General features: G+C 41.2%; 2 protein-coding genes across 2 annotated transcripts in view; both read left to right on the forward strand.

Annotated features, from left to right (window-relative positions):
* Positions 1-15,546, forward strand: part of LOC110832575 (cadherin-like and PC-esterase domain-containing protein 1) — a 270,092-nt gene extending 254,546 nt beyond the window's left edge. The window contains exon 20 of the transcript XR_015537108.1: positions 15,408-15,546. The gene's annotated coding sequence lies outside the window, so the exon portion shown is untranslated. The remainder of the gene's footprint in view (positions 1-15,407) is intronic.
* LOC110832567 (protein Wnt-16) overlaps positions 1-21,987 on the forward strand; it is a 59,428-nt gene that overhangs the window by 18,005 nt on the left and 19,436 nt on the right. Inside the window, exon 2 of the mRNA XM_022069677.2 lies at positions 15,408-15,709. Coding sequence (XP_021925369.1) covers positions 15,408-15,709 — 302 coding nt within the window. The remainder of the gene's footprint in view (positions 1-15,407; positions 15,710-21,987) is intronic.

Genomic DNA, 21,987 nt, shown 5'->3' on the forward strand with positions numbered 1-21,987 from the left:
TAACTTAAAATATCTTGTGTTCTTATCTAAATTTAATTTAAGAATCAATGCAAGTAAAGTGTGTTACTGCTGAAACAACCTGTCTGTGAGGTGTGTAATGGCTTCCTAAGGAAAGCGATCTGTTAAAACAGAACTCTGGTTTGTGTCAAGTGTTCTGTGAATGAACGTTCTGTTGGTGACTCAAATCAGCACATTCAGCACCAAAGAAAGTTTAGTCAAGTATATTTTGATTAATGTTTACAAAAGCTGATATTTATTTTGATACATGTACATTAATGTCATGTTGAACTGAGAAAATTTATATCAAATCTAAAACTTCTTGACGATGGTGAAGAGTCAATTGAATAAAAATTTTCTTGGATATTATCCATCGTCTAGTAAATATAAAACGTAAAACGACGTTTCGGAGATGGGACTCTATCTCCGTCTTCAGGTTCCTACACAGTTGGGACCACTAGATAGAGCTAATCCCCATCTCCGAAACGTCGTTTTACGTTTTATATTTACTAGACGATGGATAATATCCAAGAAAATTTTTATTCAATTGAGAAAATTTAGTAATGAAATTGAAAACTCGAATTTTTCTCCAATGAAGTAACACGGAAGGCGTCTCTTAACAAGAGCGAATGATTTGTTACTAAACCTAAATGCTTAGAGCTGTGAACCCCAATATACAGACCCAACACGAGATACTGCTGTAATAATCAAGGGAGTTTGTCTGCATTGTGTTGACCATGCATCTGTGATGTCAAACTTCTCCAAAATTTGTGTTCTGTATGTCAGGTCTCTCAAGCTGTTGCATGATTCTAATTCAGTTTTAGAACTTTACCGTGTGACTTTGGCATAATGATCACAGGAAGAAGTTAAGGGTAGCGTGACATTGGAAATATAATTGTGTAGTATGTTGTACCACGGTGGTCTAGCGGTTAGAACGCTGGCCTTGTAATCCCGGGGTCTCGGGTTCGATTCCCGGCGGTGCCCGAATTTATAACTTGTGTTGGGCAAGGCCGTGGTCTAGGCAACACGGAGTTTTCCTCCGTGGCATCCCAACAATTACTCCATTCACACACACAGAAGAAGGCAATGGCAAACCACTTCTGGATCATCTGCCAAGAACGTATATGAACAGGTCCCAGTCCGAGAAAAGGATGGAAGGATCCTGTTCATATGGACCTGTCGCCAGACAGAACACTAAATAAAATAAATATAAAGTATGTTGTAGCCGCTATAATTAATTTTTTTCCTTAAAATCTTTTAAATAACTTAATCCGATATATGGACGTTATGCCACAGGATATTATTCAAAGTTCGTACTTAGCGACTTCTGTATTCGCTTAACCAACGTGATGGGGCGCTTGAAATCGTGAGGTGGAATGACGATGAAGCCATTACGCCTCAAACTAACTCGTATTATTAACCTAACACGACTTAACCTCTAATAATCAATTGTCTGTGGGAATTTAATAATTTGATATCAACTTTAAGGATTTTAATGAAACATTATATGGAATTCACGCCATAGGTCACTTCTAAAAACACATGAAACGTTGTAGTTTTTTAAAAGAATTAGACGAATGACGAAGTCCGGCAAAGCAATTGTACACAATGTGTCGCATTATCGTTAGAATTCTTCAAACGTGAGTTCCTCTTTCAGTGCTTTAACTTAATTACAAATCTTTCGCTCAGTTTATAATCTTGCTACAAATTCAGCTTATCTTGCTTTAAAGAAAATCAATACTGGTCGGTATTATGCTGTGTTCTGTTCAAAGCCGCAATCCAATCCTTGAGGTATTCAATATTACTATGTAGGGTACCGACAATACCATTTTTCAGATGAGTATGGAGGCTGATGGATACTTCTTAAGTGCCGTGTGGGCTTCACACCTGAATTAACACAGTTCGAAGTGGCGTTTTTCACGGATATGTAACATCTTGATTCCAGAATTAGGGTTATTCTACTTTCAAGTTGTTTTTGTTCAACCCTGTATCAATTTCAGAGGTGATGAAGAGTTGGATGACAGATGGTAGTGTGATACATTTATTTACTCATGAATAATTTTAGCGAATGATTATTTTAACTGTTCGGTTTAAAAACCACGTACACTGGTAGATTTAAAGAAAGCCAGGTTTGAGAATCTTAAGTAAACTCAGAGAACAAGTTTTGTGTTAATTTTCACTCCCGCAAATCACAGTGTTCTTTGCCACATCAACCGTTCCATTTTTTGTGTACCAACCACTCCCATGCAAATAAAATATTAACTACCTGGCAGATGATTCTTAGGATTTAATTAACTCAGGAAATGTGAGAAAATGCAATTGAAACAGCTACTTTATCGCAACTTCCCTTAATATAGCCACCTCCTCGCCTGAAATTAGTTTTTTTAGATTATAATCATGCAAGTCGAGAAGAATGAGATGGGCTGGGCATGTAGCGCGCATGGATGGGACAAGAGGTGTGCACCGGGTATTGGTTGGGAAGCCTGAGGGGAAGAGACCGCTGGGGAGACCTAGACGTAGATGGGAGGATAATCTCAGGCGGGATCTATGGGAGATAGGAGTTGAAGGAGACTGGATTTTGTTGGCCCAGGACAGGGTCCGGTGGAGGGCTTTGGTGAATTCGGTGATGAACCTTCGGGTTCGGTAAGCCATCTAGTTATGTTCATGTAGCTCCATGGACCAGAGTTCGTAAGAAACTGTGAGTGGCTCATCTCATCAAGAAATTAGCTGCTTTTGTGCAAACCGGACGTTTGTAGCCGTGTTTGCAAGAATCTGCCATTAGATCCTGTTCTTAGCCAGGCAAACTCAGTCCATAACTTCATATCCTAGCTGCCTTCAGTCTGATGTGAGATCAGAAAATCTCATAGCGGTGAGGTTAACGTTGTTGTTCTCCTGGGTTGTGACGTCCTATAGACTCACAGATAGTAGGTACAACTTTTTGGAGAAACATGTCTTTTTCTTCAGGGCTGAAAATGGAGGCAATATATTCCTCCGAAATGTTGGTATTTACGACTGAGTCTACAAGGCATCGGCAACCGTTAATCCTAGATCAGCCAAGTGCCATGTCACAGCTACCTCACGCCTCACAGGACACGGAGAAGAGAGACATTGAACAATCCAATTCCTTTCAAACAAATGTTAAGAACATCTTACTTTCTTCTAATAAATCTCATACAAATAAGAGAATAATGGGCCATAAGTGCGATACGCAATGCCACTATGGATGAAACGAAACTTGGTGGTAGCAGGTGGAGTCGCTGGCTTTCTACCTCTGCTCGACGCAGGCTGTGTGACGGGATGCCCTCGAGCCTTCAACTCTTCCGACCAGCGTTTTTACGAGGAAGTCACTGCCTCGTTGTACCTATCCTGCCTGCATCTCTTTCTGTCTTATGCACCGAAATCATGGAACAGAACGTTGTTATGACCGTCAAAGCATTTCTGAAGTTGGTATATAATCTGTGTTCTTGAAGATGTTTTCTGGGTTGTTGCACCATGTAGATAGTCTGGTATATATTGACAGACGCTTCATAGGCTTTTACTCCTTACATTATAATTTAATGCACAGCATTCTACTCGCTGTGAATTTAGAAATCGGAATTCGTATCAGAGCAGAGCCGATAAAGACCATAGCTGTAGAAATGCGTCGACGGACTTCCATTTGATGTAATTGAACACTTCGTAATAATGATACTTTTTAGTCTAACAGGAAGGCTTGTCAGTATTTAAATTCACAATCTTTTCTTCTTTTGTCAAGCCAAATTTATCTAGGCAATTTTTTATCACACCTACTATAGATCTATAAATATTTACCGAATATTAAAAGTTATAAAGCTTCTGATTGTGTAAGTTTGTCTTGTAGACGTTTATCAACGTGTCAGAGGTCCTTGCTGCCTCTCTCATCATACCCCTGATTATGAAGGCAGCAAGGGCACTTGAAACGTCGGTTAATATCTATCAGACTACACAGCACTACAACCCTTAAGCCAGCAATATTTGTGATTAACAATTATCAAGTCCGAAGGAAAACATTTAAATTTTAATATTGGGGCTTTAACATTTTACTTCACACAAATCGGAAGCCAGTTGATATAATCCACAGCACTCAGGACATTCTAATGCAATATTATTTTTGAAATCCTTGCGCATGAGATCGTAAAACGCTTACATGAATTTTTACTTATCATTTGTTTCGTAAATGGCGTATTAATACAAAATCACGTGTGTAACGAAATTTCAACATCAATCACTCACGGAGCAGTTACATGTCACACGTGCGTGTGACAATGAATTAGTCAAAGAAACGGAACAGTTTAGTGGCGTAATGGAACATCATATATCATACACAAATTTACGTGTTGTCATAGATGAAAAGTACTTTTTAGGGTTTCCTCTGAAGAAATTATGACTGATGGCTTATTGGTTATTTAATGACTTTTTCCCATCTGTCATGGTTACATCATGATTACGAGGAAGTGTACAGCGAAATAACTGGATTGAAAACTGTTGGAACATGAGCGTGGTTTCCACTGCGGCGAAAATGCGGAATGCGCTCTTCTGCTGGTCACACATTTCGCTATCAGCTTTGATATCAGAAATTGATCTCTATCCAAAACCAATATTAAGAGCGGTCGACATTAAGTCGGTGTAGTTCAGGAGTGACCGCCACGGTGGTCTAGCGGTTAGAACGCTGGCCTTGTAATCCTGGTGTCTCGGGTTCGATTCCCGGCGGTGCCCGAATTTATAACTTGTGTTGGGCAAGGCCGTGGTCTAGGCAACACGGAGTTTTCCTCCGGGGGGCTTCCCCGGTTTCTCCGTGGCATCCCAACACACACAGAAGAAGGCAATGGCAAACCACTTCTGGATCATCTGCCAAGAACGTATATGAACAGGTCCCAGTCCGAGAAAAGGATGGAAGGATCCTGTTCATATGGACCTGTCGTCAGACAGAACACTAAATAAAAAGTTCAGGAGTGCAAAGGTTTATACGGTGTAATCTATTTGTACTGCTGTAACTATCTTCGTGGAATAGTCTTCTTGGGAAGCTAGCAGTCGCTTAACTTGTCAAGCAATTCCGTCTTACACGGAATCCGAAAATTCATTGCCTTTTCCACAGAGCTCACCATCGGCTTCTATCCTGAGAAAATTAATCTTTAAAATATTTTAATATTATCCACTCATCTGCTCCTATGTCTCTCAAGTGGTTTTTTGCTATCACATTTTCCGATTTCCTAATTGTAGTTGTTGAAAATCACACGTGATATTCCTGTTGCTTTCCCTGTCTGAAGACGGCATATGTTTCTTAGCACGACGCTTTCAAATACCATTAATCGATATCTTCTCGGGCGATTATCCTCACGAGAATGGTGTTATATTATAACGTTTTCTTATAGATTCTGTCTCCATCATCAGGGTTAACGCAACCGTGATGTTGGATGCAGTGACCGTCTACGAGACTTTGGTTTACAATATCGTTCAGCATTTCTGATCTCTTGAGAAGATTTCGTTGCATTTAGTCGTCGTGGAAGCTTCACATGCTATTAAAGGGTTGATTTCATCGTTACACATATATTGACCTTTCGACAAAGGCGGCATGGTCTTGTTGCTAACTTCTGAGGTGGAACTGACGTAAAATAATTCGTGGATTGAAGTCCTTTGTAAGAAGATTTCCGTCTTCTGGGTTGTTGCGCTGTGTAGTCTGGTCGATGTTAACCAACGTTTCAGAGGTCATACTGCCTCCGTCATCAGAGTATGAAGATTTCTGTCTTCTGGGTTGTTGCGCTGTGTAGTCTGGTCGATGTTAACCAACGTTTCAGAGGTCATACTGCCTCCGCCATCAGGGCGATAAGTATGAAGATTTCTGTCTTCTGGGTTGTTGCGCTGTGTAGTCTGGTCGATGTTAACCAACGTTTCAGAGGTCATACTGCCTCCGTCATCAGGGCGATAAGTATGAAGATTTCTGTCTTCTGGGTTGTTGCGCTGTGTAGTCTGGTCGATGTTAACCAACGTTTCAGAGGTCATACTGCCTCCGTCATCAGGGCGATAAGTATGAAGATTTCTGTCTTCTGGGTTGTTGCGCTGTGTAGTCTGGTCGATGTTAACCAACGTTTCAGAGGTCATACTGCCTCCATCATCAGGGCGATAAGTATGAAGATTTCTGTCTTCTGGGTTGTTGCGCTGTGTAGTCTGGTCGATGTTAACCAACGTTTCAGAGGTCATACTGCCTCCGTCATCAGGGCGATGAGTATGAAGATTTCTGTCTTCTGGGTTGTTGCGCTGTGTAGTCTGGTCGATGTTAACCAACGTTTCAGAGGTCATACTGCCTCCATCATCAGGGCGATAAGTATGAAGATTTCTGTCTTCTGGGTTGTTGCGCTGTGTAGTCTGGTCGATGTTAACCAACGTTTCAGAGGTCATACTGCCTCCGTCATCAGAGTATGAAGATTTCTGTCTTCTGGGTTGTTGCGTTGTGTAGTCTGGTCGATGTTAACCAACGTTTCAGAGGTCATACTGCCTCCGTCATCAGGGCGATAAGTATGAAGATTTCTGTCTTCTGGATTGTTGCGCTGTGTAGTCTGGTCGATGTTAACCAACGTTTCAGAGGTCATACTGCCTCCGTCATCAGAGTATGAAGATTTCTGTCTTCTGTCTTCTTGCGCTGTGTAGTCTGGTCGATGTTAACCAACGTTTCAGAGGTCATACTGCCTCCGTCATCAGGGCGATAAGTATGAAGATTTCTGTCTTCTGGGTTGTTGCGCTGTGTAGTCTGGTCGATGTTAACCAACGTTTCAGAGGTCATACTGCCTCCGTCATCAGGGCGATAAGTATGAAGATTTCTGTCTTCTGGGTTCTTGCGCTGTGTAGTCTGGTCGATGTTAACCAACGTTTCAGAGGTCATACTGCCACCGTCATCAGGGCGATAAGTATGAAGATTTCTGTCTTCTGGGTTGTTGCGCTGTGTAGTCTGGTCGATGTTAACCAACGTTTCAGAGGTCATACTGCCTCCATCATCAGGGCGATAAGTATGAAGATTTCTGTCTTCTGGGTTGTTGCGCTGTGTAGTCTGGTCGATGTTAACCAACGTTTCAGAGGTCATACTGCCTCCGTCATCAGAGTATGAAGATTTCTGTCTTCTGGGTTGTTGCGTTGTGTAGTCTGGTCGATGTTAACCAACGTTTCAGAGGTCATACTGCCTCCGTCATCAGAGTATGAAGATTTCTGTCTTCTGGGTTGTTGCGCTGTGTAGTCTGGTCGATGTTAACCAACGTTTCTGAGGTCATACTGCCTCCGTCATCAGAGTATGAAGATTTCTGTCTTCTGGGTTGTTGCGTTGTGTAGTCTGGTCGATGTTAACCAACGTTTCAGAGGTCATACTGCCTCCGTCATCAGAGTATGAAGATTTCTGTCTTCTGGGTTGTTGCGCCGTGTAGTCTTGTCGATGTTAACCAACGTTTCAGAGGTCATACTGCCTCCGTCATCAGAGTATGAAGATTTCTGTCTTCTGGGTTGTTGCGCCGTGTAGTCTGGTCGATGTTAACCAACGTTTCAGAGGTCATACTGCCTCCGTCATCAGAGTATGAAGATTTCTGTCTTCTGGGTTGTTGCGCCGTGTAGTCTGGTCGATGTTAACCAACGTTTTAGAGGTCATACTGCCTCCGTCATCAGGGCGATGAATATGCCAATAGGGTGTGAGGTGCTAGGTTTATAGGCTGGAAAGTGAAAGGTGTAGCCTTTGTAACATTGTGTAACATGTAAGACTTGAGGTTCTCACAGCGGTGAATATGAAGATTTCTGTCTTCTGGGTTATTGCGCTGTGTAGTCTGGTCGATGTTAACCAACGTTTCAGAGGTCATACTGCCTCCGTCATCGCCCTGATGACGGAGGCAGTATGACCTCTGAAACGTTGGTTAACATCGACCAGACTACACAGCGCAATAACCCAGAAGACAGAAATCTTCATTGTGTAACATGCTATTAAAGAGGTGAAGTATTCTTATCTTGACGCCCAAACTCCATTTCGGAGTTGTACCTATTGCCAGCTTTCAGAAACTGATTTTTCAGTAAATTAGGTGAGTCTTTGTTCAATGACTGCTGCAAATTATCTTTAACTTTATTATGTAATTGGTTAAGAATGAAATACCTCAATTGTACGTCACGATGTAAAATTCCACATGTCACACACATTACGTGAACCACCTAGAGCGGGTACGTGCGGGCATAGGAACTTCTGGGACACTTCGCAATTAGAACATCTGTTCTTCTTACAGGTGCATAGGGACTCTTGAATCGCCCTGTGCGTATTACTTTTAATTATCTCGCTAGACAGCGAGAAAGGAATAATGGCATTGGCGTATGACAACATTGCAGAATCAAAAAAAAACTACCTGAAAGCCAACTACAGACATTCGCGTTTCCTTACAAGGGAGTGGACTTTGCCTTTTAGAGAGATCTTGGGGGACCTCAGCCAGTCAAATCATCAGTAGCACGACAGCACGAACGACGTTCGAACAGAAAATGCGTGAGAAGTTTTTATTTATCGATATTTTGCAACGTGAAGCAAGGCAGAGTGTCTTCAAATGGAATCTGGTCACATGCTTGTATGGAGTACAGTCTGTCATTGCAAGTGGATTTGTGACCACGTCGTATAAACTTTAGTGCCCGAATGGAATGTAATATCTTGTCACAAGGTAGATTTAAAAACAGGTTGTATCATGTCTTGTAAATACATGGAATTGCAATAGATACTTCTTTGAAGTATGAACTGCTCGCTCAAGCTAATAATATTGCCTGGAAACAGATAGTTGATAACGTAGTTTTACAGTGGTTAACGCAAGAAATTCATCATACTGAATTTGGCACCGTCTTACTTAAGAAACAAAGAACGGTTGTGACAAGAGGAAAAGACGTTCTGGGTAAAACCCGTGGCACCTATTTCATGCCCTTAATAGGACAACGGTCATTAGAAATGGATACTTGTCAGCTGACAGCTGATGGAAGAGATTAATCAATTAATAGCCTGAAACAAACACAGTTTTATTTATGATTTTATAATTAGAAGAAAACCTCATGTTAAGATTTCTATCCGACGTCCTGCTCTCTTTGTCGAAATCTTGCGTTGTTTTCCTCAGTTCCTGGAGGCCAGTTTTGGAATTATTATTTAGTGTTCTGTCTGACGACAGGTCCATATGAACAGGATCCTTCCATCCTTTTCTCGGACTGGGACCTGTTCATATACGTTCTTGGCAGATGATCCAGAAGTGGTTTGCCATTGCCTTCTTCTGTGTGTGAATGGGATGCCACGGAGAAACCGGGGAAGCCCCCGGAGGAAAACTCCGTGTTGCCTAGACCACGGCCTTGCCCAACACAAGTTATAAATTCGGGCACCGCCGGGAATCGAACCCGAGACCCCAGGATTACAAGGCCAGCGTTCTGACCGCTAGACCACCGTGGCGAACAGTTTTGGAATAGTAACCTAAAATTAACCACGCCTAATTCATACCACCAGTGATTAGCATATTTGGTTCAAAACTCCCTTCGTTCGAGCCGATCTGTTTCATCTACGGTAAGAAACAAATTATTACAAGAGGTAACCTGATGACAAAAGTAGCTCTAACTTCCAAAACCAATTACGAGTAAGTAGGTCTCGGAGAAAGAGTAGTTTTAGTATAATGACTAGCAGTCACATTAAGATAAAAGTAGATACAACTCCCGAAACGTCGTGTGAATCAAATACGTTTCAGGCGGTGGAGAACGTTCTCATTCCTAGTTGTGGTTTTATAATGAGGAATTCTCACGATATTTCCAAGTTCACGAATAACAGTGGTACTTGCGTTAAGAACACTTGGCATGTCATGTGATGTCCAGGTGACTTAAAAAACAAATTTCTACTTATATATGATGTGAAGCTTTCACGGCGGCTTTCAATAATAAAGTCTTCTCGAGCTATCAGCAGTGTTAGATGTTGATTAATCGCAGACGTTTCGAGGACAGAGATGGTCCTCGAAACGTCGGTGATTAATCAACATCTAACACGGCTGATATCCCGAGAAGACTTTATTAAATTTTTACTTTTTAAAGAGACTATGAATTCACTTTCAGTCACTTTCTTTTCGGGGCTTATTTGTTTCAATCGCGTTATAAGTTTATTTTAAACGTTGGAAATATCTACAAACTTTGATAATCATATTAATCCACTTACAGGATTCCTGGTTCTCAAATCGGTGAGTACGAAGATAGTTGTCTTCCGGTAGGCAGCAGGGACCTCTGAAACTCTGGTAAACTTCTATCAAATTACACGGCGCCTCAACCCAGAAGACAGCCTTCTTCATATTCCTCAACTGCTCTGAAATCTTCTACATTTGCAGTTTCTTCTTTATAACAACATGTAATTGAAGTATGTGAGTTTAAAACTATTTTAGTACAAGACAGACATAAACGGTCTGTAGCGTGGTTCAGCGCAGTTGACGTAGATATTCTATAAATCTGTTTGATTGACGCCACCTGATGTGTGTTTGTGTGTGGCACCTCTTATTCTGCTGACTTCACAGAAATTGACATAACGGCGATGTTCGAAATTGTTACAGCTGATTCTTTCGGGAAAAAAAGAGCTCACTTGTATTAACTTATATTGCGTGTTATATATATTATCCAAAAATATATCTTTATTTACATTATAGCGAAAGTTTAGTAGACGGAATAAACTCTACAAGACTTTTGTTAACATCAAATAAGATTTAATTATTCGTGTTTTTTCCGTCTAATCACAATTGTATAAAATAAAATTTATACATAAGATATTAAAATATCATTTACATATTTGGTACATTTTTTTAAATTATTTACGTTACAGGCCAATATTGAACCACTATCACTTCAAAATATACCCTCATTCCAATGAATTTGGCAGTAAACATCATCAGAAGTCACACAACAACAGTAATTAAGTTTTAGTTTATAATTTTAACTTTTAACTTTACACCTGAAGATGGTTCAATGTAACCGTAACATATAGTAAAAAGATGTACCAAATATGTAAATGATATTTTAATATCTTATGTATAAATTTTATTTATATACAATTGTGATTAGACGGAAAAAACACGGATAATTAAATTTTAATTCACAATATGACGCAAATTATATCAACTTATCAAATAAGATATTAGAATGGGCAACTACCAGCATGATAGGTCTTTCTTCACTAACTGAGCGACTGTTAGCTTCTCACGGATTCTGTTCCCTTGGAGTTAAGTTGATTTTTGGGTATAACAACAAAGACGCAGGCTACTGCAAGTGAATTTGTAACTGAGAAGGAACCGTATAGTAAGCCTTGGACACAAAGTCTGAGGTCAGCAATCCGTTTGATTTGTTTTGTCCGGCAAAAACTGATGGTACATACCAGGGAAATTTAACGGTACAAGCAGGTACACAATTCCTTTACTTCCCATTCAGTTCGCAAGGTTTTACTTGCATTGCTGCTATGATGTTTGAGGTTCTCAGGAAGGTGAAGACGAACATGAAGTTGGATGTCTTCTAGGTTGTTACGCCGTGTAATCAGGTAGCAGTTTACTCACGTTTCAGAGGCCCTTGCTGCCTTCATCATCAGTGCGATAATGAATTTAGCAAGGACCTCTGAAACTCTGGTAAACTTCTATCAAATTACACAACGCAAAAACTCAGAAGACAGCCATCTTCAGACTCAAACCCTACGAAAATGAACATGGTTACCTTCTAGGTTGTTAAGCCTTATAAACGTGTAGGTAGGTACCAATGTTTTAAGAAAAATACTGCCTCCGTCTTCAGAGTCGAAAGCTATCTCTACTCATATATCGGAGACGAACATTAAAGGTCTATATTATAGTTTAGAGATAAGGCTTTAACCACAAGAGGCATTGCACAATCATGTTAACAGATGTCTGGGGAAAAGTGACTAAATTGAAAAGTGTTTCGGCCTGTCGAGTCTGAACCGTTTCGAATTCCTACCATAAACCTGGTAGAGTGAACATAGCCGACACCACATGTGTGCTGTCAGAACTCAATCGTCCTCACACTGTACTAAGGAAAGCATACAAATCCGTGATGATCTCGAAATAACTTCTTGGAACTGTACCGACAGTTCTCTTACCCCATTCCGAGAAATCTTCGCTCAGACGGCTTGGCGTAAATGTTAGTTTTCAGCGTCCTCCGTTCCGACACCAAATAAGACGTAGAAACAGAGGTTTTTTAGAGTTTACTTGAAATGTTACAACTTAAGTCATACAGTTTGTCTTAATATATTGTAGAATCGGTGAAAAATTATTAATACAAGCTTTGATCAGCAAAAAATATCATTGTTGAACTTGTAGGCAGTAACGCCGTTTGGACATCGCCATGTTGACTACCTCGAGAGCCTCAAATCCCGTATCGCAAAGAATTAACACGGAACTAAATTAGAATTCATATATATTCTACGCACATACGAGGTACTAGTCTGCTTTATATCCTCATAATAATTTACTTATAATAACGACCTATATTTTAGAATTGCAAGTAAACTTATGCTATGACCCAGAAGTGTTTTAATCTCTGTAATTTATTCAGCTTTTAAGGATTAAGCAATCACAACCCGGAAGAGAGCCATCTTGTAGCAATTTAACATGTGTAAGACTTGAGGTTCTCACAGCGGTGAGTATGAAGATTTCTGTCTTCTGGGTTGTTGCGCTGTGTAGTCTGGTCGATGTTGATCGACGTTTCAGAGGTCATACTGCCTCCGTCATCAGAGTATGACGATTTCTGTCTTCTGGGTTGTTGCGCTGTGTAGTCTGGTCGATGTTTACCAACGTTTCAGAGGTCATACTGCCTCCGTCATCAGGGCGATTAAAATATGAAGATTTCTGTCTTCTGGGTTGTTGCGTTGTGTAGTCTGGTAGATGTTTATCGACGTTTCAGAGGTCATACTGCCTCCGTAATCAGAGTATGACGATTTCTGTCTTCTGGGTTGTTGCGCTGTGTAGTCTGGTCGATGTTTACCAACGTTTCAGAGGTCATACTGCCTCCGTCATCAGGGCGATTAAAATATGAAGATTTCTGTCTTCTGGGTTGTTGCGTTGTGTAGTCTGGTAGATGTTTATCGACGTTTCAGAGGTCATACTGCCTCCGTCATCAGAGTATGAAGATTTCTGTCTTCTGGGTTGTTGCGCTGTGTAGTCTGGTCGATGTTTACCAACGTTTCAGAGGTCATACTGCCTCTGTCATCAGGGCGATGAAGATTTCTGTCTTCTGGGTTGTTGCGTTGTGTAGTCTGGTAGATGTTTATCGACGTTTCAGAGGTCATACTGCCTCCGTCATCAGAGTATGAAGATTTCTGTCTTCTGGGTTGTTGCGCTGTGTAGTCTGGTCGATGTTTACCAACGTTTCAGAGGTCATACTGCCTCTGTCATCAGGGCGATGAAGATTTCTGTCTTCTGGGTTGTTGCGCTGTGTAGTCTGGTCGATGTTTACCAACGTTTCAGAGGTCATACTGCCTCTGTCATCAGGGCGATGAAGATTTCTGTCTTCTGGGTTGTTGCGTTGTGTAGTCTGGTAGATGTTTATCGACGTTTCAGAGGTCATACTGCCTCCGTCATCAGAGTATGAAGATTTCTGTCTTCTGGGTTGTTGCGCTGTGTAGTCTGGTCGATGTTTACCAACGTTTCAGAGGTCATACTGCCTCTGTCATCAGGGCGATGAAGATTTCTGTCTTCTGGGTTGTTGCGCTGTGTAGTCTGGTCGATGTTTACCAACGTTTCAGAGGTCATACTGCCTCTGTCATCAGGGCGATGAAGATTTCTGTCTTCTGGGTTGTTGCGTTGTGTAGTCTGGTAGATGTTTATCGACGTTTCAGAGGTCATACTGCCTCCGTCATCAGAGTATGAAGATTTCTGTCTTCTGGGTTGTTGCGCTGTGTAGTCTGGTCGATGTTTACCAACGTTTCAGAGGTCATACTGCCTCCGTCATCAGGGCGCCCTGATGACGGAGGCAGTATGACCTCTGAAACGTTGGTAAACATCGACCAGACTACACGGCGCAACAACCCAGAAGACAGAAATCTTCATACTCTGATGACGGAGGCAGTATGACCTCTGAAACGTCGGTTAACATCGACCAGACTACACAGCGCAACAACCCAGAAGACGGAAATCTTCAATTTAACATGTGTTTGTTAATTTGTCTCTGCGTTTGCTTCTCATCTCTGCGACTTCTATTTATGTCTTTTTGCATTTGTACCTTTCTTAATAACTTTGGTTCTGTTTATTTCTATTTTTACTGTTTTTGTTACTAATATATTTCTTTTCCATTTCTTGTCGATCTTTGTTCGAAATTTCCCCTTGTGTTTCTCTCAATCTTGTTTTTCCATCTCTAGTTCTCATATTGTCTATTCTTTTTTGTTAATTCTATGTTTATGTTTCTAGTGTTACTTCTCTTATTTATATAATTTCCTGAGCTGTACTTTTAACTTATGATTATTTTTGCTGCTGATAATTCTACAAGATCAACTTCGGTACTAATTACTCCGTAATTACTGAAGCACCACGCGGTAGAAATTGTTCTCAGTCGTCCAATAGTAATGCTTCTCATTTTAAACTGGTAGTGAAGAACAATGGCTATAAACTTGTGTATACGGTTTTCCAGGTTGTATAATTCTCAAGAAACACGGCACGTAATTCTCTTTATTAAACAATAAAAGGCTATTGAACACTTTCCGTACAGACGAGTTACAGCTTAATGACAATAAATCGTGCTTTAGAGTCTGAAAGAGTGGCACTTAGTTGAGCCCGACTTGAGCGTCAAATATCAAAGTTAAGTGGAATGGGCATTAATCTAATTTAAGCTGCACTAAAACGCATAAGGCAACACTTATTACGTAATAAATAATTAATTTTAATACAGCAACATGCCTGTGAAGTTAAAAATTAATTATTATTCTCTTTTAATTTTAGAGCATAATCTTATTTCTCTGTGGAATCTACATTTTACGATAAATAAAAAAAACAAAATTTTTACACTTTATGGAGAGGTCCGTAGAACATGGCATTAAGTCATTTTCTGTCTATCTATAAGCTATAGGGCTTACGTAACTTGTGTCTTGATCCCATTCAATCTAATTTACACACCCAAGTCACTCGAAGTTTCTACAGCACGAATTCTATTAAACTGGACGTACTCAACACGCATATTCAGCGAATTCTAAAGCACTCTGCTTATAATTATGTGAGTAGCAGAAGGAAGAATAATATCGTCCTTAAAATGCAACGGCAAGGTTTTGTTCCTAATTTAATTCAAATTCTTTTGGCACGGACTTACCTGGATTGAGACGAAGTCTCCGTTCTGTGATCGTTCAGATTTTAATGCGGAGTCCATTGGTCCTGGATTCATAGCAGACACTTGTGTTTCAGGTATTTGGGCTTAGAGGGCGTGACGCCACAGCTGCAGCAGCATCAACCTCAGCCCGCCCCAGGGTCCAATGAGCCCCAGGAGGACCCACAGCTGGCGGCCGCCACGGCAGTTTGCAGTTCCCTGCCCGGCCTCGTTTCCCAGCAGATCGAGGTGTGTCTCCAGCATCCCAGCACCATCCGTTCGGTGTCCGATGGCGCGCGCAGAGGCATCATAGAGTGCCAGTACCAGTTCCGCAACGAGCGTTGGAACTGTACAACTCGGAACGATGAGCAGAGCGTCTTTGGTTACATTCTGGAACGCGGTAAGTGTCATACGTATTTCCGGCAGTTACTACAGTTGTGTTCCAAAATGGTAAGACGAGATATTTGTCAGAAAACAAATAATTAACACCCTCGAAGCCTTCTGCAATGACCAATGCTCATCGTCTGAACACGCAATGAGCTAGTTATACGCATCTATCCGCCCTCACCACGTCCGTAGTTTCTCAGTACCCACCCCGTCTTTCCCTATGTCTTTCAGAGCGGATTTCCCCACCAAACTCCTACTCAAATCCCTTCTCTCCTCTATTCTAGCTGCATTCTCAGCCCATCGTATATCCACTAATATTATGATGTTCCTCATTGTGTTATTTACCATGATATTCCCCTTCCTTCCACTTATGGAGCAGATTCCTTATTGTGAAGAAGATACGCTGCCTCCATCTTCAAGGCCGAAACCCTAAAGCCCCGAAGATAGAGACATTCTGTTTTTTTTTCCCCGATTCATTGGTATCTACCAACTAGTCTACAAAAGGAGTAACAACTCACAAGAACAACATTGCCACCTTCACCGCCACAAAAACGTCAGATCTCACAATACGTTATATCGTTTACATAATCCTCGAACATTCATGCAAAATCTTTCCTTTTCTCCAACATTCTGCTACGGAAAACATCATGATGTTCTGTAACATTGAGAGACCGTTATTAAACCCACCGTAAACCGTAGGCCGACTCTAAATATGACCTAGTTTTCATCTAGGTTAATATGTACACTCTGTAGGTGACACAAATTCGTTAAATTTAAAATTAAGAAATAGATAAGTGTAGTTTTGAATGTTCAATAAATTCAACATGTATTTTAGTGCTAATTCAGATTCTGGAACGTAATTTTGTAGCAATAATTTGTGTTTAGGTTATTATATTAGGCTAATAGAGATGTTGACTGGCCTGGAAACACTGTTCTGCAGAAATTCTTCGTCCATTTCCACAGTACGCAGTTCTCTGATGAACACTCACTAACCCTCCTCCTCCCAACACCGCTCCCATTGCCCCCCGAGTCTGCTGTAATGCAACAAGAAACAACAAAGACATAGCGAAGCCCCGACCTCAAATATAATGGCGTTGCCTTCTCATCACGCGGCATGCAAGCCTTAATTTAACTCTTCGCGCCGAACAATGGGGAAGCAGCAACACCCAGGACCAAGGAAAATTTTTGACTGATGAGCGAGAGCACACATTACGTTCGAAAGTGTTCTTTGCAATGCAACATTAGAAACCAGACAAATTAGTTTCTAAAACCGGAAACAAGTGCACTACGTGACCAGGAACAAGATAAATGTTGGTTTACACCCGAAATTAACTTGACATTCAACCAGAAATATAATAAACACACGTAATATCGAGTACAGACCGACATATGATATGTTCTTATCAGGACCTGCGCCTTTCACCCCGTAAGTTATCGCCCTATTCTGTGGTCTCCAGCTTTAAATATCAACGAGGATGCCAGTTGTCTGACAGGTTTTTCTTCGAAATATGTGGATCAGTATCCATTTCCTTTCATATCTCTTTCATTTATTATTCATTAATCTTTATATGCAAAACAGTCAGAGCTACTGAGAACGTAGGTAAGTCATAAATAAATGAGTTCTAGAAAAAGTCTTTTGGAATTTTTGCCGCGTAGTCTTATACAATTTTACTGACGTTTCAGATGCGGTTATTGCCTCCATTATCAGGGCAATTACAGGTAAATGTAGACTGTAAAGTAACAGTCTAACTTGCTTGTAAAAGTAAAGTAAAGTTTGTCCCACTATACGCCATGTAGGCGTTTGGGGGGAGAGGAGGTATAGCTCCTCTCTTCCTTGACCTCGGCACTAGATGGGGGTGAGTGGTCAGCATCACGCCCCGGCCGGCTTTACCCCCGGGAAAGGACCCCGGTACCCATTGTAGAGGAGGCTGGGTGGGCCCCAGAGCCGGTCTGGACGCAGCGGCTAGAGGAAAAATCCTATGCCCCCGTCGGGGATCGAACCCCGGTCGTCCAGCCCGTCTAACTTGCTTGTAATCGTTTCTATTTACACTTTATATTTATTAAAAATTCGTTAATGTGCGAGCATGTTTTATCCTTCTTGATACTTCTACGTAGGAAGAGGTTTTGCCACATTGGATCGTTCTTCTCCGATTTCCTACTGTTTAATTTTCTCTTCACGCTCGCAATAACTTAACTCATGAATTATAACATAAAGAAAAGTAATTTCTTTCCACTTTGAAACTGCTGATGCTCCGGGCAGGCAAGCTGCTGCCAGGCGAGGAATACATTAATGAGGGAGTTTACAACTTTTGTTAAACTACTGGCGTAATCTTAACGAGCCCGCTTTGTTCCCCAACCCGGTGTAAGAAAAAGAATTCCCTCAATTCCATTAGTTATGAACAAAAGTTGGTTTTCATAGACGTTTTACAGTCCAGCTTCCAAAATTAAGCGTTCTTTTGTTGTCAGTGTTGGTCTTCAATATTGTAACGCCCTGAAGATGAAGGCAGTATGTTTATTCATCTTTAGGATTATGGCGCCATGTAGACTCATAGGTAGATACCAGCATTTCGAAATAACAAGTGAAAACTCAGTGTTTCTCCGAAGTATTGGCACCTACGAGGTGCGATCGGAAAGTTTCAAGACTGTGTCAATAGAGGGCGAACCGGATGTAGTACGAGTTTCTGCCGCTAGGGGGTGCGGCCTACATTCATAGTGAATCAGTGTGCCAGCCGGCATCATCGAATTAGCATTTGTTTCTTAGTTACGGGCGTTTTGGTAGTGCATTACACCGACTCTCCTGCGATTTCGGAATGGCGTGTGCATCAAATTTTGCCAAAGACTCGCCAAAACGGCTACGGAAACCTATGAAATGCTAAAACAAGCATTTGGGGAGTCCGCAATGGGTCGTGCACAAACTTTTGTGTGGCATTGACGTTTTAAAAATGGCCGAACCTCTGTCGATGATGACGAGCGTTCTGGACGACCATCTTCGAGCACAACGCCCGAAAATGTTACGAAGATTCGGCAGGCCATTCACGAAGATCGACGTCGTACCATCAACGACTTGTGCGACATTGTTGGGATAGGCTATGGGACCTGTCAGCTGATTCTAAAGGAAGAACTCCCCATGCGACGCATCGCATCGTACATTCGAGTTTACACGGCACCAAAATCGAGACCATTATCATCATTCTCACAGCCGCGAAAACCTCAAATTACACACGAAGTCAGCATGTTCCTCCGAAACGTCGGTATCTACCTGCAAGTCTACACGGCGTCACAACCTAGAAGATCAACGTCGGAAATTTCATCACCATGGGAACCTCAAATCTTATAAGTACACATTCGCCACGAGTTTAACATTCGTCCTTTCGCTTCGAGGATGTGAATGTCTCACAGGAATGTATGCTAATTTTTGAATCTGCCTTTCGCGGCTGTGTGTGATTTTGGTACGCTGATGTGCCTCTCAGAATACTTTAGTTAAAAATAGAAATTTTAATACTGTTCATTAATTATAACCAGTACCTGAAATCAAAAACAAATACCTGCTTAAGACAACACGCGATGAAATTGTATTGGGTACCTGGAGGTAAACTCCATGAATTCTGGACCTCGGTATTAGATGAAATTGAGTGACCAATTTTAAGCACCGACACCCATACCCGCTAGGAATTGGTGATGAAAAGAGAAAAGATTACCACTACAGAGAATCAAACACATACCATTTAATCCTTACCAAGTGACTTCACTTTCTGATCTGCCTCGCTCATTTATTTATATCAACGGAATATATATATATTATATCACGTGATTTTTTGAACTGGTAACAAAATTCAGACTTTGAAATTGATTTCCTTACGTATCCACTAAATGAACATATTTCATTACGGTGTTGAATTTATAGGTAGGTCTTACTGTTAAATTGACTCAGTCTTGGTTTATTAAAGCACACTTTATCGGGTGCAGGTTTTATCAGTAGAGCACCGAATTAGATGTTATTATCATGAAATGTGTGTAGGTAGAGATTTGGAAATAAGGGTTTGTGGCTTATTCAACAGTACGCGCCCAGCATTTGCGTGACGAGACAGAGGAATTCCATAAGAAACCTTAGTTCAACACAACCGAAATTTGAACCGAATTTCTCCAGAATACAATTCAGTGCCTGCTGTGTTTTATGTATTTATACATACAGGGTAATTTAATAAAAGTAGATGAAGACTTATTCTAAAACGCTATAGTTATACCTTGTACGAGGTGCGATCGGAAAGTTTCAAGACTGCGCCTATAAAAAACCCGTACACTTATCTCAGGTATTAAATTCATCCATCACCCTCGAAGTAGTTCCCCTGGGAGTGAACACAAGGATCCCAGCGCCGCTGCCAAGCCTGGAAGCATCCTTGGAAATCTTTCTTTGTCAGCCTGTCAAGCACCATCTGCGATTCTGCCTGAATCTCTTCTATCGTCTCAAATCTCCTTCCCTTTAGCTGAATTTTTATCTTTGGGAAGAGGAAGAAGTCACACGGCGAATAAGGAGGGTGCGGGATGACGGCCATGGTGTTTGAGGCCAAAAACTGCCGAACTTTGAGGGCGGTGTGCGCTGGCGCGTTGTCATGATGCGTCGCATGTGGAGTTCTTCCTTTAGAATCAGCTGACAGGTCCCATAGCCTATCCCAACAATGTCGCACAAGTCGTTGATGGTACGACGTCGATCTTCGTGAATGGCCTGCCGAATCTTCGTAACATTTTCGGGCGTTGTGCTCGAAGATGGTCGTCCAGAACGCTCGTCATCATCGACAGAGGTTCGGCCATTTTTAAAACGTGAATGTCACAGAAAAGTTTGTGCACGACCCATTGCGGACTCCCCAAATGCTTGCTTTAGCATTTCATAGGTTTCCGTAGCCGTTTTGGCGAGTCTTTGGCAAAATTTGATGCACACGCCATTCCGAAATCGCAGGAGGGTCGGTGTAATGCACTACCAAAACGCCCGTAACTAAGAAACAAATGCTAATTCGATGATGCCGGCTGGCACACTGATTCACTATGAATGTAGGCCGCACCCCCTAAAGGTAGAAGCTCGTACTACATCCGGTTCGCCCGCTATTGACACAGTCTTGAAACTTTACGATCGCACCTCGTATATTCATTACGGTTCGCCACTTAAACACACTCGCTGCGTTCTGCATTATGCATCAAGTTCATCGGATACAAATATTTTACATCTGGGCCTGTGTGGCTTGCAACCGTGTGATACATATTCCACTCATAGTCCTCGTTGTCTAGGAAAATATTAATAATTATGATGCAGCGTACGTTTCGAAGGTAACATCAAGACAACCACTGGCAGCCTTGTCACAACATTTAGTACAAATATGCCCGGAGCAAATACTGCTTGTTCGTTTCGGTTTCACCATACCTCATATTTGACTTCCTCTGAAACAGCGTCTCGACAGCAGATGAATAAATAATGACATAGGAAATCAGATTGTGTACATTTGAAATACAAATTTTAAAAAAAATCGAAACTTAATAGGTCCTATGATGATACAGTTACTTCGAATATTATCTATGAAACATAAATTGCAAATAATAGACTTAATATTCTTGTATGAATCAATGATGTGACAACTTACATAGGACCTCTGTGCGTTAATACATTAAATAATTTGTATTTTTAACCGAAATTTAAACTTCGCGTTACTTAAATGTTACACTGACTATGATTTGTACGACTGCAAGTCTACAGTAGACAAGTTGGTTTTATGAGTTCTGCTCCAAATATACTTCCTTATTTTCCTTAATATCTTCTTGGCACACTGAAAATTTCATCTTTATTAAATATTATTCCTAAACTTAATCCTTTGAAAGGGTTACAAAGTTCAAATATTTGGGAACAACAATAACAAATCAAAATGATACTCATGAGGAAGTTAGGAGGAGACTAAATTCCGGAAATGCTTGCTACTTCTCAGTTCAAAATATTTTGTCTTCCCGTCTGATTTCTAAGAACCTGAAAATTAAAGTATACAAAACAATAATATTGCCTGTTGTTTTGTATGGGTGCGAAACATGGTCTCTCACTCAGAGGGAGGAACACAGATTGCAGGTGTTTGAGAATCGGGTGTTGAGGAGGATATTTGGGCCTAAGAGGGAAGACGATGGGGCGTGGAGAAAACTGCACAATGACGAGCTTAAAAATCTGTACTGCTCCCCCAGTATTGTCAGGGTGATTAAGTCGAGAAGATTGAGATGGGCGGGACATGTAGCGCGCATGAATGGGACAAGAGGTGAGCA

The sequence above is a fragment of the Zootermopsis nevadensis genome, unplaced genomic scaffold, assembly GCF_977971745.1.
Source record: "Zootermopsis nevadensis isolate Lab colony 2312 unplaced genomic scaffold, Znev_1.0 Znev_ptg000025l, whole genome shotgun sequence".
Taxonomy (NCBI): domain Eukaryota; kingdom Metazoa; phylum Arthropoda; class Insecta; order Blattodea; family Termopsidae; genus Zootermopsis; species Zootermopsis nevadensis.